This window comes from Aulonocara sp. 'chitande type north' Nkhata Bay, linkage group LG19 (assembly GCF_057382095.1).
Source record: "Aulonocara sp. 'chitande type north' Nkhata Bay isolate Kocher_YH1m ecotype deep benthic linkage group LG19, A_spYH_male_GT1.1, whole genome shotgun sequence".
Taxonomy (NCBI): Eukaryota; Metazoa; Chordata; class Actinopteri; order Cichliformes; family Cichlidae; genus Aulonocara; species Aulonocara sp. 'chitande type north' Nkhata Bay.
The window spans coordinates 11254705-11270208 of record NC_141362.1 but is presented as its reverse complement, the minus strand read 5'-3'; the positions used below and the strand labels follow the sequence as shown (position 1 = coordinate 11270208).

Sequence of the window (15504 nt, the reverse complement as noted above, 5' to 3'; positions counted from 1 at the left end):
GAGCTCAGTCCAGCCCAAGGGAATGCTGCACAGAGCCTGGATCTACATAAGGTTATGCAGCCACTCAATCAGGTGAAGACTGAGGACCAGCACTCACAACCACCAAAGGATGCAGTGCTAACACATGTGCTCCACGATAGCACAGGAGAGCTCGTGAAGGTCTTAGCTGAGGCTATATCAGCAAATAGGCTACCCATTCCAGAGCCCACAGTTTTTAGTGGTGATCCACTCAAGTTTAATCATTGGAAGTCATCCTTCCAAACTCTTATTGAAAAGAAAAACATTCCAAGCTCGGAGAAAATATTCTTCCTCCAGAAATATGTTGGAGGAGCAGCTAGAGAGGCATTAGAAGGTTATTTTCTGATTGGTTCAGATACTGCATATGTTGCTGCATGGGAACTCCTCAATGAGCGATACGGCCAGCCTTTTATGATTGCCAAAGCCTGCCGAGACAAATTACATGCCTGGCCAAAGATAGCATCAAGAGAGAGCGCTGACTTAAGGAAATTTGTGGACTTTTTACGCAGTTGTGAATGTGCCATGGCTCACAATGAGAGTCTGCGTATTCTTGATGATGGCATTGAAAACCAAAAACTGACAGCCAAGTTGCCTGATTGGTTAAGCAGCAGATGGAACCGAAAAGCCACACAGTATCAGCTGGAGCATGGAAGGTTCCCAGATTTCAAGTATTTCGTAACTTTCCTGACTTTGGAGGCTAGTATTGCTTGTAACCCTGTTACATCTTACTATGCTTTGCGGCAAGGGGAGCCAGAAAGGACAAGATCTAAACCTCAGAATGTAGTGACCTCTAAGAACCAAGCAGCAAATGCAAGGATTTTTACAACTAACACCACTGAGAAGAGCATAAGCACATGTATGTTTTGTAAGAAAACAGGGCATGTCTTGCACAAGTGCCGTAGACTAACTGCAAGGCCAGTTGCTGACAGAGTGAAGTTCATACAAGGTGAGAAACTGTGCTTTGGCTGTTTGAGTCCTGGCCATCAATCCAAGCATTGCAGCAACCGGATGGTCTGCGACACCTGCTCAAAGCGCCACCCCACATGCTTACATGAGGGTCGCTCAAAGCAAAAGGAAAATGACGAGACAAGTTGCAGTAAAGAAAGAAAGCCACAATCGCCGCAAGACACCACTCACGAAACCACATCCAATAGAGTTGTGCATGATGGTAACAGTGCTCAGACTTCAGCAATAGTTCCTGTTTATGCATCAATGCCAAGTGATTCAAACAAAGAAGTCCTTGTCTATGCTCTGTTAGATTCACAAAGTGATTCTTCATTCATTCTTGAAGAAGTGGTAGATGCTCTTGATGTTAATGCAGAGCCAGTCAAGTTGAAGCTGTCTACAATGTCTTCCAAGGAGACAATTGTACCATGCAAAAGACTCAAAGGTCTACAAATAAGAGGGTTATCTTCTTCTAAGAAGATCACAGTGCCAACGGTCTACACTCGTGAATTCATACCTGCCAATCGTACACACATTCCAACACCAGAGACTGCAAAGGCATGGCCTCATTTAGAGCATCTTGCGGAACACATTGCCCCGCCGAAGAAATGTGAAATCGGTCTTCTTATCGGGTATAACTGTCCACAAGCACTAATGCCTAGAGAAGTTGTATGTGGTGAGGACAACCAGCCCTTCGCACAGAAAACTGACGTAGGCTGGAGCATAGTGAGCTATGGTGATCCAGGTGAACACTACAGTGATGCAATAGGAGTAAGTCACCGCATCATTGTAAAGCAAGTGACCCCTGAACCCAAAGTAACAAGTAAGTTGAAGAGCGAAGTTCATTATGTTTGCAAAACAAGAATTAAGGAGATGACTGCTCCAGAAGACATACTTAAGGTGCTGGAATCTGACTTCAGTGAAAGGCTTGGAGAAGAGACAAATCTCTCGCAAGAAGATCTCCGGTTTTTGACTAAAATGAAAGAGGAAATTAAGCACAAAGAAGACGGACATCTTGAAATGCCTCTGCCTTTTAAACAGAGCAGGCCAGAGCTACCAAATAACAAGCCAAGTGCTGTTCAACGCCTCATGTGCTTGGAAAAGAAGCTCAAGAGAGACCAGAAATATCGGAGAGACTACATGAACTTCATGGAAGACATTATCAGTCGTGGTGAAGCAGAAAAGGTCCCAGAAAAAGAGCTTGATAAACAATCAGCTTGGTATATTCCCCACCATGGCGTATACCACCCTCAAAAGCCAGAGAAACTGCGAGTGGTCTTTGATTGCTCGGCAAGATTTCAAGACATGTCATTGAATGACTACCTTCTTACAGGGCCAGAGCTCACAAACACCTTGGTGGGAGTTCTTTGTAGATTTCGAAAGGGCCCAGTCGCTATTATGTGTGATGTGGAACGAATGTTTCATCAATTCCATGTAAAGCCTGAAGACCAAGACTACTTGAGGTTCTTATGGTGGGAGAATGGTGATCTTGAGTCTCCGCCATCAGTTTTTCGGATGAAAGTCCATTTGTTTGGAGCAGCTTCCTCACCTGGCTGTGCCAATTTTGGACTTAAACATCTAGCCACAGAAGGTCAAGATCGATTTAACCAAAGCACTGTCAAGTTCATCCGAAGAAATTTTTATGTTGATGATGGACTGGTGAGTGTAAGGTCTGATGCTGAGGCAATCAAGCTGATCAAGGAAGCAAGAGAGCTTTGCAGCACAGGCAAGCTTAGACTACACAAGTTCATTTCCAACAGCAAGAAGGTATTGGAGTCAATACCAAAGGAAGAGTGTGCAGACAGTGTCAAAGAACTGGACATAGATTTAGGGGAGCCACTCCTAGAAAGAGCACTGGGCGTGCAATGGTGCGTATCCTCTGATGACTTTCAGTTCAGAGTAACTGTCAAGAAACACCCAATGACGAGAAGGGGAGTGCTATCCACAGTAGCTTCCATCTACGATCCTTTGGGTTTCGTAGCACCGTTTGTTTTGCGTGGGAAGTTGATCTTGCAACAGTTGAGTCGAGAGAAAGCTAGTTGGGATGAACCACTTTCAGAGGAGTGCAGATCACAGTGGCAGTCATGGTTACAAGATCTCCATAACTTGTGTCAAGTAAAGATTAAGAGGTGCTACATACCAGCAAGCTTCATAGATGTCAAGCAGTACGAGTTACATCACTTCTCAGATGCTAGCTTCACAGGTTATGGGGAGTGCACTTATCTAAGAGCAGTGGACTCTAATGGCAGCGTACACTGCTCACTTGTCATGGGGAAAGCACGTGTTGCCCCCACTAAGGTCACAACAGTTCCAAGGCTTGAGTTGTCTGCAGCAGTGGTTGCTGCGAAGATGGGTGCCATCTTAAAACATGAGCTCGAAATAGACAACCTTAAGGAATATTATTGGACTGATTCAAAGGTTGTTCTCGGGTACATTAATAATGATGCCAGACGCTTTCATGTTTTCGTGGCAAATAGGATCCAGAGAATCAAAGCCACCACAGATGTCAACCAGTGGTATCATGTGCAGTCCGAAGACAATCCGGCGGACCATGCTTCGAGAGGGTTATCGGCAGATCGGCTCGTTGCTTCAAATTGGTTCACTGGCCCAGACTTTCTGTGGGAAAGGGAGCTACCCACAAGAGATGCTAAGGTGGGAGAGGTTAGTGATACTGATCCAGAACTTCGAAGGGCTCAGGTGCTCAACACCAGCGCAAGGATAAATAGAACATTGTTGGACCGCCTGACTAAGTTTTCTGACTGGAAAAGAGTTGTTAAGGCTATTGCTTGTCTTAAACGTCATGCTAAGCAAGTTAAGGGTCTTAGTCCCAAACTCAATGGAAGTACAAGTGTTGAGGAAAGACAACAAGCTGAACTTTTCCTAATCAGATTGGTCCAAACAGAAGTATTCAGCAGTGAAATCAAGAATTTACAGCAATCCAAGGACGTAAAATCCAAAGACAAAGCAAACAAACTATGCAAATTAAGTCCATTTTTGGATGAGCAGGGTGTGCTGAGAGTAGGCGGACGCTTAACAAGAAGTGATCTTCATACACATGTTAAACATCCTGCTATTCTGCCAAAAACAAGTCACGTGTCTTCTTTATTGATCAAGCATTATCATGAGAAAGTACAGCATCAAGGAAGAGGTATGACTGTAAATGAGTTGCGATCTAATGGGATATGGGTCATTGGATGCAGCAGTGCAGTTGCCTCACATATCTTTAAGTGCGTCACATGCAGAAAGTATAGAAGGAACATACTACAAGATCCAAAAATGGCAGACTTGCCAGAGGACAGAATGGAAATGACCCCTCCATTCACATATTGTGGCATGGATTGCTTTGGACCATTCTATGTGAGGGATGCAAGAAAGGAACTGAAGAAGTATGGTCTTCTCTTCACTTGTATGTGTTGCAGAGCTGTACATATCGAAATGCTTGATGACCTCAGTTCAGATGCCTTCATCAATGCATTGCGCGTATTCATTGCAATACGTGGGAATGTAAGGCAGTTGAGATGTGATCAAGGTACCAACTTTGTGGGTGCAAAAAGAGAGTTCATGGACTCAATGAAGAACTGGGATCATGAGCAGGTGAAGGAATATGGCTGTGAGTTTGTAATGAATCCCCCATCATCAAGCCATATGGGAGGAATTTGGGAGAGGCAAATAAGGACAAGCAGAAGTGTTCTAACAGCAATTCTTGATCAGTCTGCTAAAAGACTTGACACCGCCTCACTTAGGACTTTTTTGTATGAAGTGATGGCTATTATAAATAGCAGACCGCTGACAACAGAGCACCTGAATGATCCAACAAGTCTTGAACCGCTCACACCAAATCACATTCTTCTGATGAAGTCTAACATCATATTGCCACCTCCGGGTCAGTTCGTGAGTCAAGATTTATACCTGCGTAAGAGATGGCGTCAGGTGCAGTTCTTGGCGAATGAGTTTTGGACAAGGTGGAGGAGGGAGTACCTTCTTAATCTCCAGCAAAGACAGATATGGCATGGGGATAAAAGGAACACCAATGTCAATGACATTGTTATTCTTCAAGAGGACAGTGCTCCGCGAAATCACTGGAGACTAGCAAGAGTCACGGAGGTGTACCCCAGCTCTGATGGAAGGGTCAGAAAGGTAAAGCTGTTGGTTAGTGACTCAACTTTGGACAAACAGGGAAAACGCACAACTAGGCCAGTTTATCTTGAAAGGCCAGTGCAAAAAATAGTACTACTTGTTGAAGCAGAATAAGCATGTGTTAAACTAAATGCTTATAACTTGAAGATGCAAATCTGTGAAGAAATCTCAAGTTGAGATTTGGTGGGAGTTTAACTGCCATAAATGTAAATTATGTCAGTTTGTTTAATTTATTGTGTTCATTTATGTTATTTATTTTCTTTATTTATTGTTCCTTTTGGGGTAGGAACTAAGGTTCATTCTGTGTTGCACACAGGCCTTTTTAAGTGACGTAAAGGGAAGTAAAAAGCATGTGCAAGAAGCTAAGTTAATAAGTTAACTAAGGCAGAAGAAGGAATAAATAAGCAGTTTAAAGTAAAAGAAAGCTGCAAAGAAGAAGAAATTGGGAATTATTTTTGTTAAGTTTTGTTCCTGAAGCGGACTCATTCCCTCACGGTTACGTGCAGCCAGCGAGGTACGTTAACTGTGTTTGTTTATCGCGTATTTGTTAACTTGGGTTTAAATGTTTATTTGTAATATTTATGTTGGTCATTCTGTACTTTTATGTAATAACAGTTTGACGGTGGATTTTATGGTGTTTCTGAGGAGAAGTGTGACAGAAGAATAAATCCATCTGTGAATGAAGAACCGTGGTGTCGTGTATTAACTGGAGGGAGTGATATATATCGTATATCGCCATCCAGCTAAAAAATATCGAGATATGAATTTTGGGTCATATCACCCAGCCCTAACATATATATATATATATTAGGGGTGCAACGATACACAAAATTCACGGTTCGGTTCGGTTCGATACTTTGGTGTCACGGTTCGATATTTTTTCGATACAAAATAAAATGTTCATGCCTTTTTAATTTGTCATTTATTAAAATTATAAATATATATTTTAACTCAAAAGTACAGTTTTTAAATTTAACCCTAACCCTTGTGCGTGTTTTTTAGCGAATGCGCACCTGCGGACCACTTATGTGCACCCCTGGTTATTTAGCTCATCATATCGCAGCCACAGAAATTATTTTGTCCATGAAACCATAAAGCTGCACTTTCTTTTTGCCTTATAGTCTGATTTGTCATAACTTTTCCGTTTTGTGGTAAGCTTTTCTTTGGCTGTCACTTCTTCACCCTGACCCGTCTTATTTGGCTCAGCAGAACTGAAATATATATCCTGCTGCTTTTACACACGCACTCACATAAGCTCATCGATTCTCTGCGCGATCAACCTCTCACATGTTTAAGCTTGCTGCGGGAGATTTCACTTGTCATGTTTGCGTAGTAAGCTAACGATTGATAAGACGATGTCAGAGGAATTGGTGCACAAATTATCATCACTCACCAATCAGTACTGTCGCTTTCTATACACAGTTCACGCGATTGCAAAGTGAAAGCAAAAAACAAGCGCAAATTCAAACGCGATTTCAATATGTCACATATTGACAGTGGCTCACCGATGCCAATGACATAATTACCCAGCTACATTTCCGAAAGAATGCAAAAGCATTGACATATATTTTTCCTTCCTACAATAGCCGGACGGGCAGGGCAGAGATAGATTTTGGTAGCCCGACTGGAAAAATCTCTAGCCCCAGGACGTCGGGCTAGCGATATTGCAAGCCCTGTATCTGATTGAGGAATCACTCATCTTTGGAAAAGAGAGTTTATTACAGAGAAATGGCTCTTTCCAAAATAAAAGCTATACTATCCGCTTCTTCTGGGCTATATTCTCAGCAGCATATTAAACATATCAGGTCCCCATAAGGAGAATCATGTGCTAACGGCTGTCTAAATGACTTGGGTAAAGTTTGTAGCATGCATGCTTGTTGTTTTTGTCTTTGCACTAGGATGATGTCGGCGTAAATGTGCAGTCATATCCGTTGTGTTCCCACTAGTGCTTTCAGCTTAACCTCGTTAAAATGACCTTAACGCCACAACACGGCAAATCTCCGTTAACGAGCTACCCCTGATAGCCCCGTGCATGGGGCTAGACGGCCAACACGTTAACGAGCTAACTGCGCTAACACACTAGCTCCCACCCATGTAATTGAGCATTGCGTGGCACATCCAACATACTGTTTTACTTTAGTCCATGACGCGCTTACCTTCAGGGTCATACGTCACATGAAAACCAAAATAATTCCAAATGCCAGATCTGAATGAGGGTGGGGGAGGGTTCACTTTGCCATGTTGCAAGGAGAGCTTAACTTCTGTCTCGCTAGCTTGCCCTGCGCTCTTCCTTCTGACGATGCTGTCTGTGTGGAGCGCTCAGTGGATCTGCGCTCGACAGTGCAGCCTAAGCGGAGTAGTCGAACGCAGATTCACTGAGCGCTCCACACAGACAGCATCGTCAGAGGGAAAGTTGATAAAATAAATTACAAATGTTGTATTGTTCGATACATATGCGTACCGAACCGAAAGCACTGTATCGAACGGTTCAATATCGATACGAATATTGTTGCACCCCTAATATATATATATATATATATATATATATATATACACACACAAACAGAAGAAGACGGCCGTAGTGATCGATGTAGCGGTTCCGAATGACAGCAATATCAGGAAGAAGGAACACGAGAAGCTGGAGAAATACCAAGGGCTCAGAGAAGAGCTCGAGAGGATGTGGAGGGTGAAGGTAACGGTGGTCCCCGTGGTAATCGGAGCACTAGGTGCGGTGACTCCCAAGATAGGCGAGTGGCTCCAGCAGATCCCGGGAACAACATCGGAGATCTCTGTCCAGAAGAGCGCAGTCCTGGGAACAGCTAAGATACTGCGCAGGACCCTCAAGCTCCCAGGCCTCTGGTAGAGGACCCGAGCTTGAAGGATAAACCGCCCGCAGGGGCGTGCTGGGTGTTTTTTTTTTTTTTATATATATATATATATATTTATTATGAGCTGGAATGTGCAGAAAATAGGTTTAAATATTAAACAAATTTCTTCCAGTCAGAGAATGTTGCATATAATTACATTTTTGCTTGATGCATAAAGTTAAAAAATTAAAACTAATAAAACAAGTTTTAAAAAGATACTTTTCCATTTGGTTACATTTTGTATGATGGATTATGCAGAAAAAGTAGAATTGGGCTGAAAGATCTATCGCTTTATCACCTATTCAGGTTGTAAATCGTGTTTTTAAAAAGTAACTAAGTAACTAATAAGTAATTAATTACTTTTGAAAATAAGTAATCAGTAAAGTAACGGGATTACTTTTTTGGGGAAGTAATCAGTAATTAGCTACTGATTACTTTTTTCAAGTAACTTGACCAACACTGTTAATTAGTCATTGTCAATTGTTGATTTCTCCTGTTCTCATTGTATGACGTATTTTGATGGCTGTTTTGTAGCCGTTTGCATACAATGCATACTCTCTCTCTCTCTTCATATGTGTGTGTGTTTCTCTGGTGAAATTCAGTATGGTTCCGACAACAGTTTTAGCTTTATGTTAATGTACAATCCTTAATATGTTTTATGTGTGTGTCTGTGTGTGCACCAGAGGGAGTGTTCGCCCAGGGCGCCAAACAGGCTAGGACCACCACTGGTTATCCAAATAACTGTAATTCATTTGTGTAACATCACACTTTGAATATCTTCACATTGGACTACAACCCTTTATAATCAACCTGTCTACTAATCAGTCAGAAATAGACTATGGCTTCATTTTTGAAATATTTCAAAATTTTACCTGTGTATCAAGTTGAGCCCAGACCTAAACAAAATGCCCTTATTGATCTTTGATCCACTGTTGAAAAAAACTAAGACTAACATAGGGAAGCAAGGGAAGTAAAATCTGATCCGTGGCAAAGTAAATCTTAAAAAAAATAATGATATCCCTAAAGATTAACTATGTATCCATTACACAGCATACCTGATTGTATACTAAAACAATACCACAATCTCATTAAAGAATTTCTCTGGGCAGGGAGGAAGCCTAAAGTGGGCCACCATAGAAAAGATTCTTGTCACACCCTTTCACCCTATACAGATGTCATCACAACAATCCAGTGGTAAAGAGACACAATTACTGAACACTCTCAGGAGGTTTGGGCAAAGGCTACAAAATGTACAAACTCTCCGATTACAAACAGCAATATGCGTCACTTTGGTATAGCCCAGAATTAAAAATAGAGAAACAAATATTATTTTGAAAAAGAACTCTTGGTAATGGAATTCATACAATTAGTGACTTCTGTAAAGACGGTATTCTTAAATCTTTTGTTGAGTTAGTTCAAGAGTACAACCTATGAGATAGGGGTGACTTCTGGAAGTATTTGCAGATTAGACATTGCATAGAAAAATTTCAGCCAAACAAAGCAGATAATTCAGTAGTTAACCCAACCCCATCTAATCACAAGGCATTACTATTCCACAGTAACTCAATTCACATGACCACCAGCACATGTGACAATCTAAGAATTATCTAGTAGAGAGAAATAGAATTGTGAAATAGATACCTGGGAATATATCTTGGCTGATAATGGTAAAAGTAACAGACATGTTAGACATAACATCATGGACATCATGCAGGCTTTTTAGAACAGGATTTATAAATAAAAATGTCTGTTGTAAATGTGAAAAGGAAACTGCCACCTTTCTGTATTTGTGACAGGTTGAAGGACTACTGCATATAAAACTGTTCAGTTAATACTAATTCATATCAGTTGATATAAGGACGAAAATAATGTAAATATGGTAAGAAAATGGTTAAGAGTTTATTATTTTTCATGTTATATTAATGGCTTTCATGTTACTTAAGAGAACTACAATCTATACATCTCTGATTGGCTAGTAAGCCTTTTTTGGGATTGATTAGTAGTGTCTCTATTCTCCACTAGGGGGCTTTCGCGCGTTCTCCTCACTGCAATAAACGACTGCATGAGAGACGCAAGTCATAATCACTCTCGTGATTCTTTTCTCCCTGTTTTGAGGGGTGTAACACATTTCATATTGGAATGTGCCAATGTTAAGCTATTTTGGCATAGAATATAAAGCTCCAAGAGAAATGAGTAAGACTAAGCCACTGTCCCTATGTTTAGGTCTTCTACGAGATAAAACAGTAATTCCACCACTGCAAAAATGGTGCACAGTCAGGTTTGTCTCTGCAGCCAGAATTATACTGAGACATTGCCCACAAACCCAACATTCCAAGAGTGGAAAGTTCTAATGTGTGAGACTGTCATATCAGGCTATTCTGACTGGATTGAGGGGAAAAGGGCCTGTGGTACTAGAGAGTTGGGATTGCTTTGCATGGTACCTCACCCCTACTAGTGTCTGACTGTGATCTCTACTAGAAAAACTTTAAGGAACACATTAAGGAACACAGGGGAGATAAAATAAACAGAAAATTCAAGGACCTAAATATAGCCTATGATGAAAACTCAAAAGTTCATGGAAAATACAATACTCAAACAACCATAAATTTTACAGAACTCAAAAAAACTGGGTCAGAGACCCAGGATTATGACATTTACTCAGGCGCCACCGGGTCAGAGGGCCCGGTGGCGCCAGTGTCCGGCAGCCTCGCCTCTGTCAGTGCGCCCCAGGGCAGCTGTGGCTACAATGTAGCTTGCTATCGCCAGTGTGTGAATGTGTGTGTGAATGGGTGAATGACTGAATGTAGTGTAAAGCGCTTTGGGGTCCTTAAGGACTAGAAAAGCGCTATACAAATGCAGGCCATTTACCATTTTACCATAAACAATTCTTGACCTAGTAGGGGTGCTAAAAGATGTTCTTAGAGTGACTGCACATTTCTGTTTTTTGGGGGGTTTGTTTTCTTTTTTGTTGTTGTTATTTGTTTGGTTTTTTTTAACAATTATTTTATTACGCAATGATTCAATTTTCACAGGCCAAAACATGTGCTGTAATCAAAATGTTGATAGGACAGATATCACATTGGAAAAACATTTGGAGTAATTTTGGCCCACGTGTCTTTGGGGGGTTTTTGAGCATGAATCGCTTTCATAAGTTCATACCACAGCATCTTAAACGAATTCAGGTCAGGACTTTGACTAGACCACTCCAAAGGTTTCATTTTGTTTTTGTTAATGTGATTTTGCACAAAGTAAATAAACTTGAAAACTGAAATGAATTACCATCTTATAATCTGATTGTCTTTTATGCACACCAATGTTATGCTGCCTAGCTGTTGTTCTGGATTTCTGCTCTGGTTCATGGTCATTTGTGTTTCCTCTGTATTTTAGACTTTAAATAAACCTCCTAAACAGTTCCTGCCTGCCTGGGTATTTCAACCCAGATCCTCTTTCCTGTTATCAGTGAACATCCCTGATGGTGTTTCTGCACTTGCATGCATGTGTTCATCTATTAATTTAACCAAATCTCTCACACAAAACAACCTAGATTCATAAGGAGCATTACAGACCAGAGGCAAATCACATAAATCTAATTTTGGGATGTATGGCTTTACTGCCCCTTTAATTTCTGGTATTGGTATTGTTTATTGTTATTTGGGTTTGAAAGAATTTTAAGGAGACTTACAAGAGGTACAAGAAAGGAAATTACACATTGTCTTTATTATAGAAAAGAAATTGTTACACTGACCAACAAAGTTTAAAATTTACTAGCACTTCATTATTTAAGTCTTTGAAGAATACATTTTTAGAAATTAAAAAAAATCTCCCATTCAATAACACATACAACAGAGTTTATGCTTTTAAACAGAAAAAAAATACAATGTGGTCCACCCACAGGCCTCAGATGTTTAGCATAAATGTTAACAACCAAATGGATTCTTAGAGCAGATGAAAGAATAACTGGAAGTACACAGAGTGTTACCCCAACCATCTGGAATTAGAAAGAGACAAATCAAAATTAACACTAAATTAATCAAGGCAGTGGTTTTTATCAGCAATTAACAGCATTTAAATAGAGGTCAGCACCTATTGATTCTTATTTAAAAATATATTCATTTCATCCAAGTTGAAATATTTCACCTAGATTAACACCCCACCTGCAGTTACCCTGTGCCCCAGCAGTTTGGCATTCTCTGCAGCAGACTGACAAATTCTGCACCGTTATTCCCAGTAAACAAACCCTTATGTGTTTGGGCACAATAATACACTTTACTGACACACTGTATATCAGATTTAACAAAATGGCATACATTTAAACACAGGGTGTGTCAGTCTCATAGCTTGAAAGAAGCCATGTATCAAATTTGATCTGAACTGACATATCAAGGTTAACTCTACAGGCAATGCTCTATGTAAGAAAAGAAAATAATATAACATTTTCAGATGCTGATATTACTCACAGGTGGATCGTAGGAAGAGGCAAGGGTAGCTGCTGGAAGAGGACTGGCTGTACCAGTTGGTGTAATAGAAACCCTCACGGTCAATCCAAAGCCACTGGTTCTGAGATGCAAAGAACATATGTGTGAGGGAGTGTTGACTTAGTCTCTTCATTTATTCTCATATCCATTCTGTGTAAGTCTAGACCCACTTCCGACCAGGACCAAAGTTTGATCTGGACTGACTGAGGTGGTGTTTCTTTTTTTCTAAAACTCTACCTGCAGTCTGAAACCTCCCAGCCAAGCAGTAGTCTGACCCGCTGTCTGTGTCATCTGTTGGAGGAAGCTGTACTCTCTGAGGTTGGTAACTGAGGCCAGATTGCCACCCAGACTATTGCAGTACTCCTATTGGATAGATGAACATAAAGAGATGTATCATTAAGCTGCAGTGTGAACTTAAAGCTCTGTGAGTCATGTGGGAGACTGACTGTCCTACAAATATATACAATCACCAAAGCTTTAGTTCAGGTGAAGCAGAGACCGCCATTTCTATGATTTCCATGAAAGGGTGTTTCTAAAAATTTGCTCAGCTAATTCAAAAACCATGGAACATCTCATTGTTCAGGTGTAAATGTATAGTTGAGCTCAATGACAGTACCTCAGCAGAGAACCAGGACCTGGGACTATTGATGAACTTGAAGCAGCGAGGACCATAGCTGAACCAGCCATCTGGACAGAAGCTAAAACGAGCTGCAGGCAGACAGTGATGAATACTTCATTATTGTGTCTACTTTTGTTTCTTTACTTTTGATCATGCTTTTATAGCATGTTTAACAGCCTCAAAAACCACATTAAAATGACATTTTAATGGGAGAGAAAATGTATTTAAAGTAAAGTAAAGTAAGTAAAGACATTTGACAAAAGGTAAAATTCCTATTGCTCATCAGTTTCACCACAGCATTCTTTCCAATCAATCCTTAGTTGGGGTGCCAAAAATATGGGCACTATATTTAATAAGCTTACACATTCATACATATCCAAACTTCTCTACTGTGGCCTGCAGAGAGAGGTGTTTGAATTTGATTTGACTATTTGTTGCTGTTAATTAAAAGCTTATTTACCAGTGAACTAAACAAGGTCAAAAAGGGAAGTGAAAGAGTCTTACCTTGAGGTTTGGCTGCTCCTTCAAACTCCTGGGCTGCACAAAAAGAAATTAACACAATCAGTGATAAAAAGGAAGATATATATCATTTTAAGAATGTTCTCATTGGTTCCTACACACAACATGTGAAGCACTTTACAATGTGACTGACTCTAAACTAGATATGTTAGCTGACTGTGAGCACGTGTGACTTCAAAGACTACGTCAGGCACCATCACCTTATTTATTGTGAATGTTTTCAGCTGCCTTCATGAGAAACTGAAATTGCATACAGGTCATTTATGTGCCTTGTAATGAGGCCAAGTTAAATATGTGTGAGTTGGTTAAGGATGCACATTGCTAACCTTCAAACTGTGTAACAGTGAAATTCAAAGCAACATTCAAGTTGTAACTGTACTGAAGATACTACACTTGAAATTTGAGATCATATTGAAGTCTAAGGTTGTGGTGCTGAAACGCTGGTTGAACTGTAGTCAGACTGTTTTGATTATTTATTGTGTGTTCTCTTGTCTGTCACAGTGCAGGCTAAGTATGACACAAAAGCCAACAGCGAAGGGGACACTGACCACACGTGTGTTGGTGTTAGATTCTGTTCTCACTGTCTTTGTACGTCTTAAAAGAAACACTTTCAACACTCACCTGAAGTCTGCTGATTGTCTTCAGCTGGAACTGCAGAGAAAAATGACACAGTCAGTAAAAATGGTGCATTAGTGAGTCTCCCATCACTTCTTCAGGGTTGGCTGATTGACTGATGAGCAGGTTTGTTTGAGTCTGTGTGTGCTGAATATTACCTGCCAGTGCAGCATAGAGGAGAGCGGAGAGGAGCAGGACAGTCTTCATGTTGATCCTCTGTTATGAAATAAACAAAAACAGCCAATGAATATCCAGAAAGAGCACAGGCATGAAGTCAGTGAATGAAAAGTAGGATTCTTACCTGTCAGGTAAAGATGTTGTTCAAGTATCAGCTGAGTGATGCAGTAATGACGGGGAACTTCTCTGGTCTTTATATACGTAAACTGAGTCACATCAGGTCACGTTCCTGTGGGCGTATGCAGGCCAGGAAGATATTTGCAGAGTGCACATAAAGGTATGTACTTGAACTCTGATCTGTTTGGTAAACAGGAAGTTATTGATGTGTAAATTGTATCTGGCACATGTATTGTGATACATGACCTCATGTTGTTTTGACTTGGTGCAATACAAAAGCAGTGAACTGAAATCTATTGAACATTAACAGTGGTCGTCAAAAAATGACACACTTCATGGTCTTGAAAATGTATTTCCACCTGTTAGTTTGTACATGATAGGCATGTAACAATACTTGATTCAAACAAGCAAGTAAATGAAAACAAGGACAAAACAATGAATGACGGTTCTTGTGATATATTCAAAATATACACAAGCTATGACATATGAACAGGACTGACTACCAAATAAAAAAATAACATTAGCCAAATAATATTAGCAGAGCAATCACAAGGCAAGTGGTATAAATTTAAAAGTTGTCTTTAAAGTTTTAAAACTTGTCTGAGTGTTAATGCTAAAGTTTAGACATGATACTCAAACATCATGTTTTCTTGAAGCACAATGATTCATTTATGAAACACTGTTAACGGACATTTAAGCAGTAAAACCAGATAAATAAACCGTCTTATTTCCTTATGACTGTATTTAACTGAAGTCCTTGCTGATGCAATACTTCAGTTAGGAAATCCGTTAATGATTTATTGGAACCATAAAGAGACCTGATGAATGTAAAAACAAAGAACTATTGTTTTACCTGATCTTGCTCTGTGAGGGCCTGATATACACATATGAGGACATTCGTTTCAAATTTTGATAGAACAGTGGCAGTATAATGTCCTTGTAAGTGGATATCAGGCCCTACAGAGCAAAATTTAGTAATGTGGTCTAGACAACCCAAAATGTGGTCTCCACATAT

General features: G+C 40.3%; 2 protein-coding genes across 2 annotated transcripts in view; one reads left to right on the top strand and one right to left on the bottom strand.

Moving 5' to 3' along the window:
- The window catches only part of rtn4ip1 (reticulon 4 interacting protein 1), a 222570-nt gene that overhangs the window by 166576 nt on the left and 40490 nt on the right, over positions 1 to 15504 (top strand). The window lies entirely within an intron of this gene.
- LOC147306585 (ladderlectin-like) lies at positions 11660 to 14561 on the bottom strand. The gene is made up of 8 exons (XM_086275382.1): positions 14497 to 14561; positions 14354 to 14411; positions 14202 to 14231; positions 13566 to 13598; positions 13059 to 13150; positions 12680 to 12805; positions 12425 to 12524; positions 11660 to 11955 (listed from the first exon to the last, which is right to left on the bottom strand). The coding sequence occupies exons 2-8, from the start codon at positions 14400 to 14402 to the stop codon at positions 11885 to 11887; spliced, it is 501 nt and encodes a 166-aa protein (XP_086131508.1). The 5' UTR covers positions 14403 to 14411; positions 14497 to 14561; the 3' UTR covers positions 11660 to 11884.

Coding starts and splice junctions, on each gene's coding strand:
- LOC147306585 (XM_086275382.1), bottom strand. CDS start 14,402: ATGAAGACTGTCCTGCTCCTCTCCGCTCTCCTCTATGCTGCACTGGCA. Junction 13,599..14,201: donor AGACAATCAGCAGACTTCAG/GTGAGTGTTGAA, acceptor CTTTTTGTGCAG/CCCAGGAGTTTGAAGGAGCA. Junction 12,806..13,058: donor GGTCCTGGTTCTCTGCTGAG/GTACTGTCATTG, acceptor TCTATCCAATAG/GAGTACTGCAATAGTCTGGG.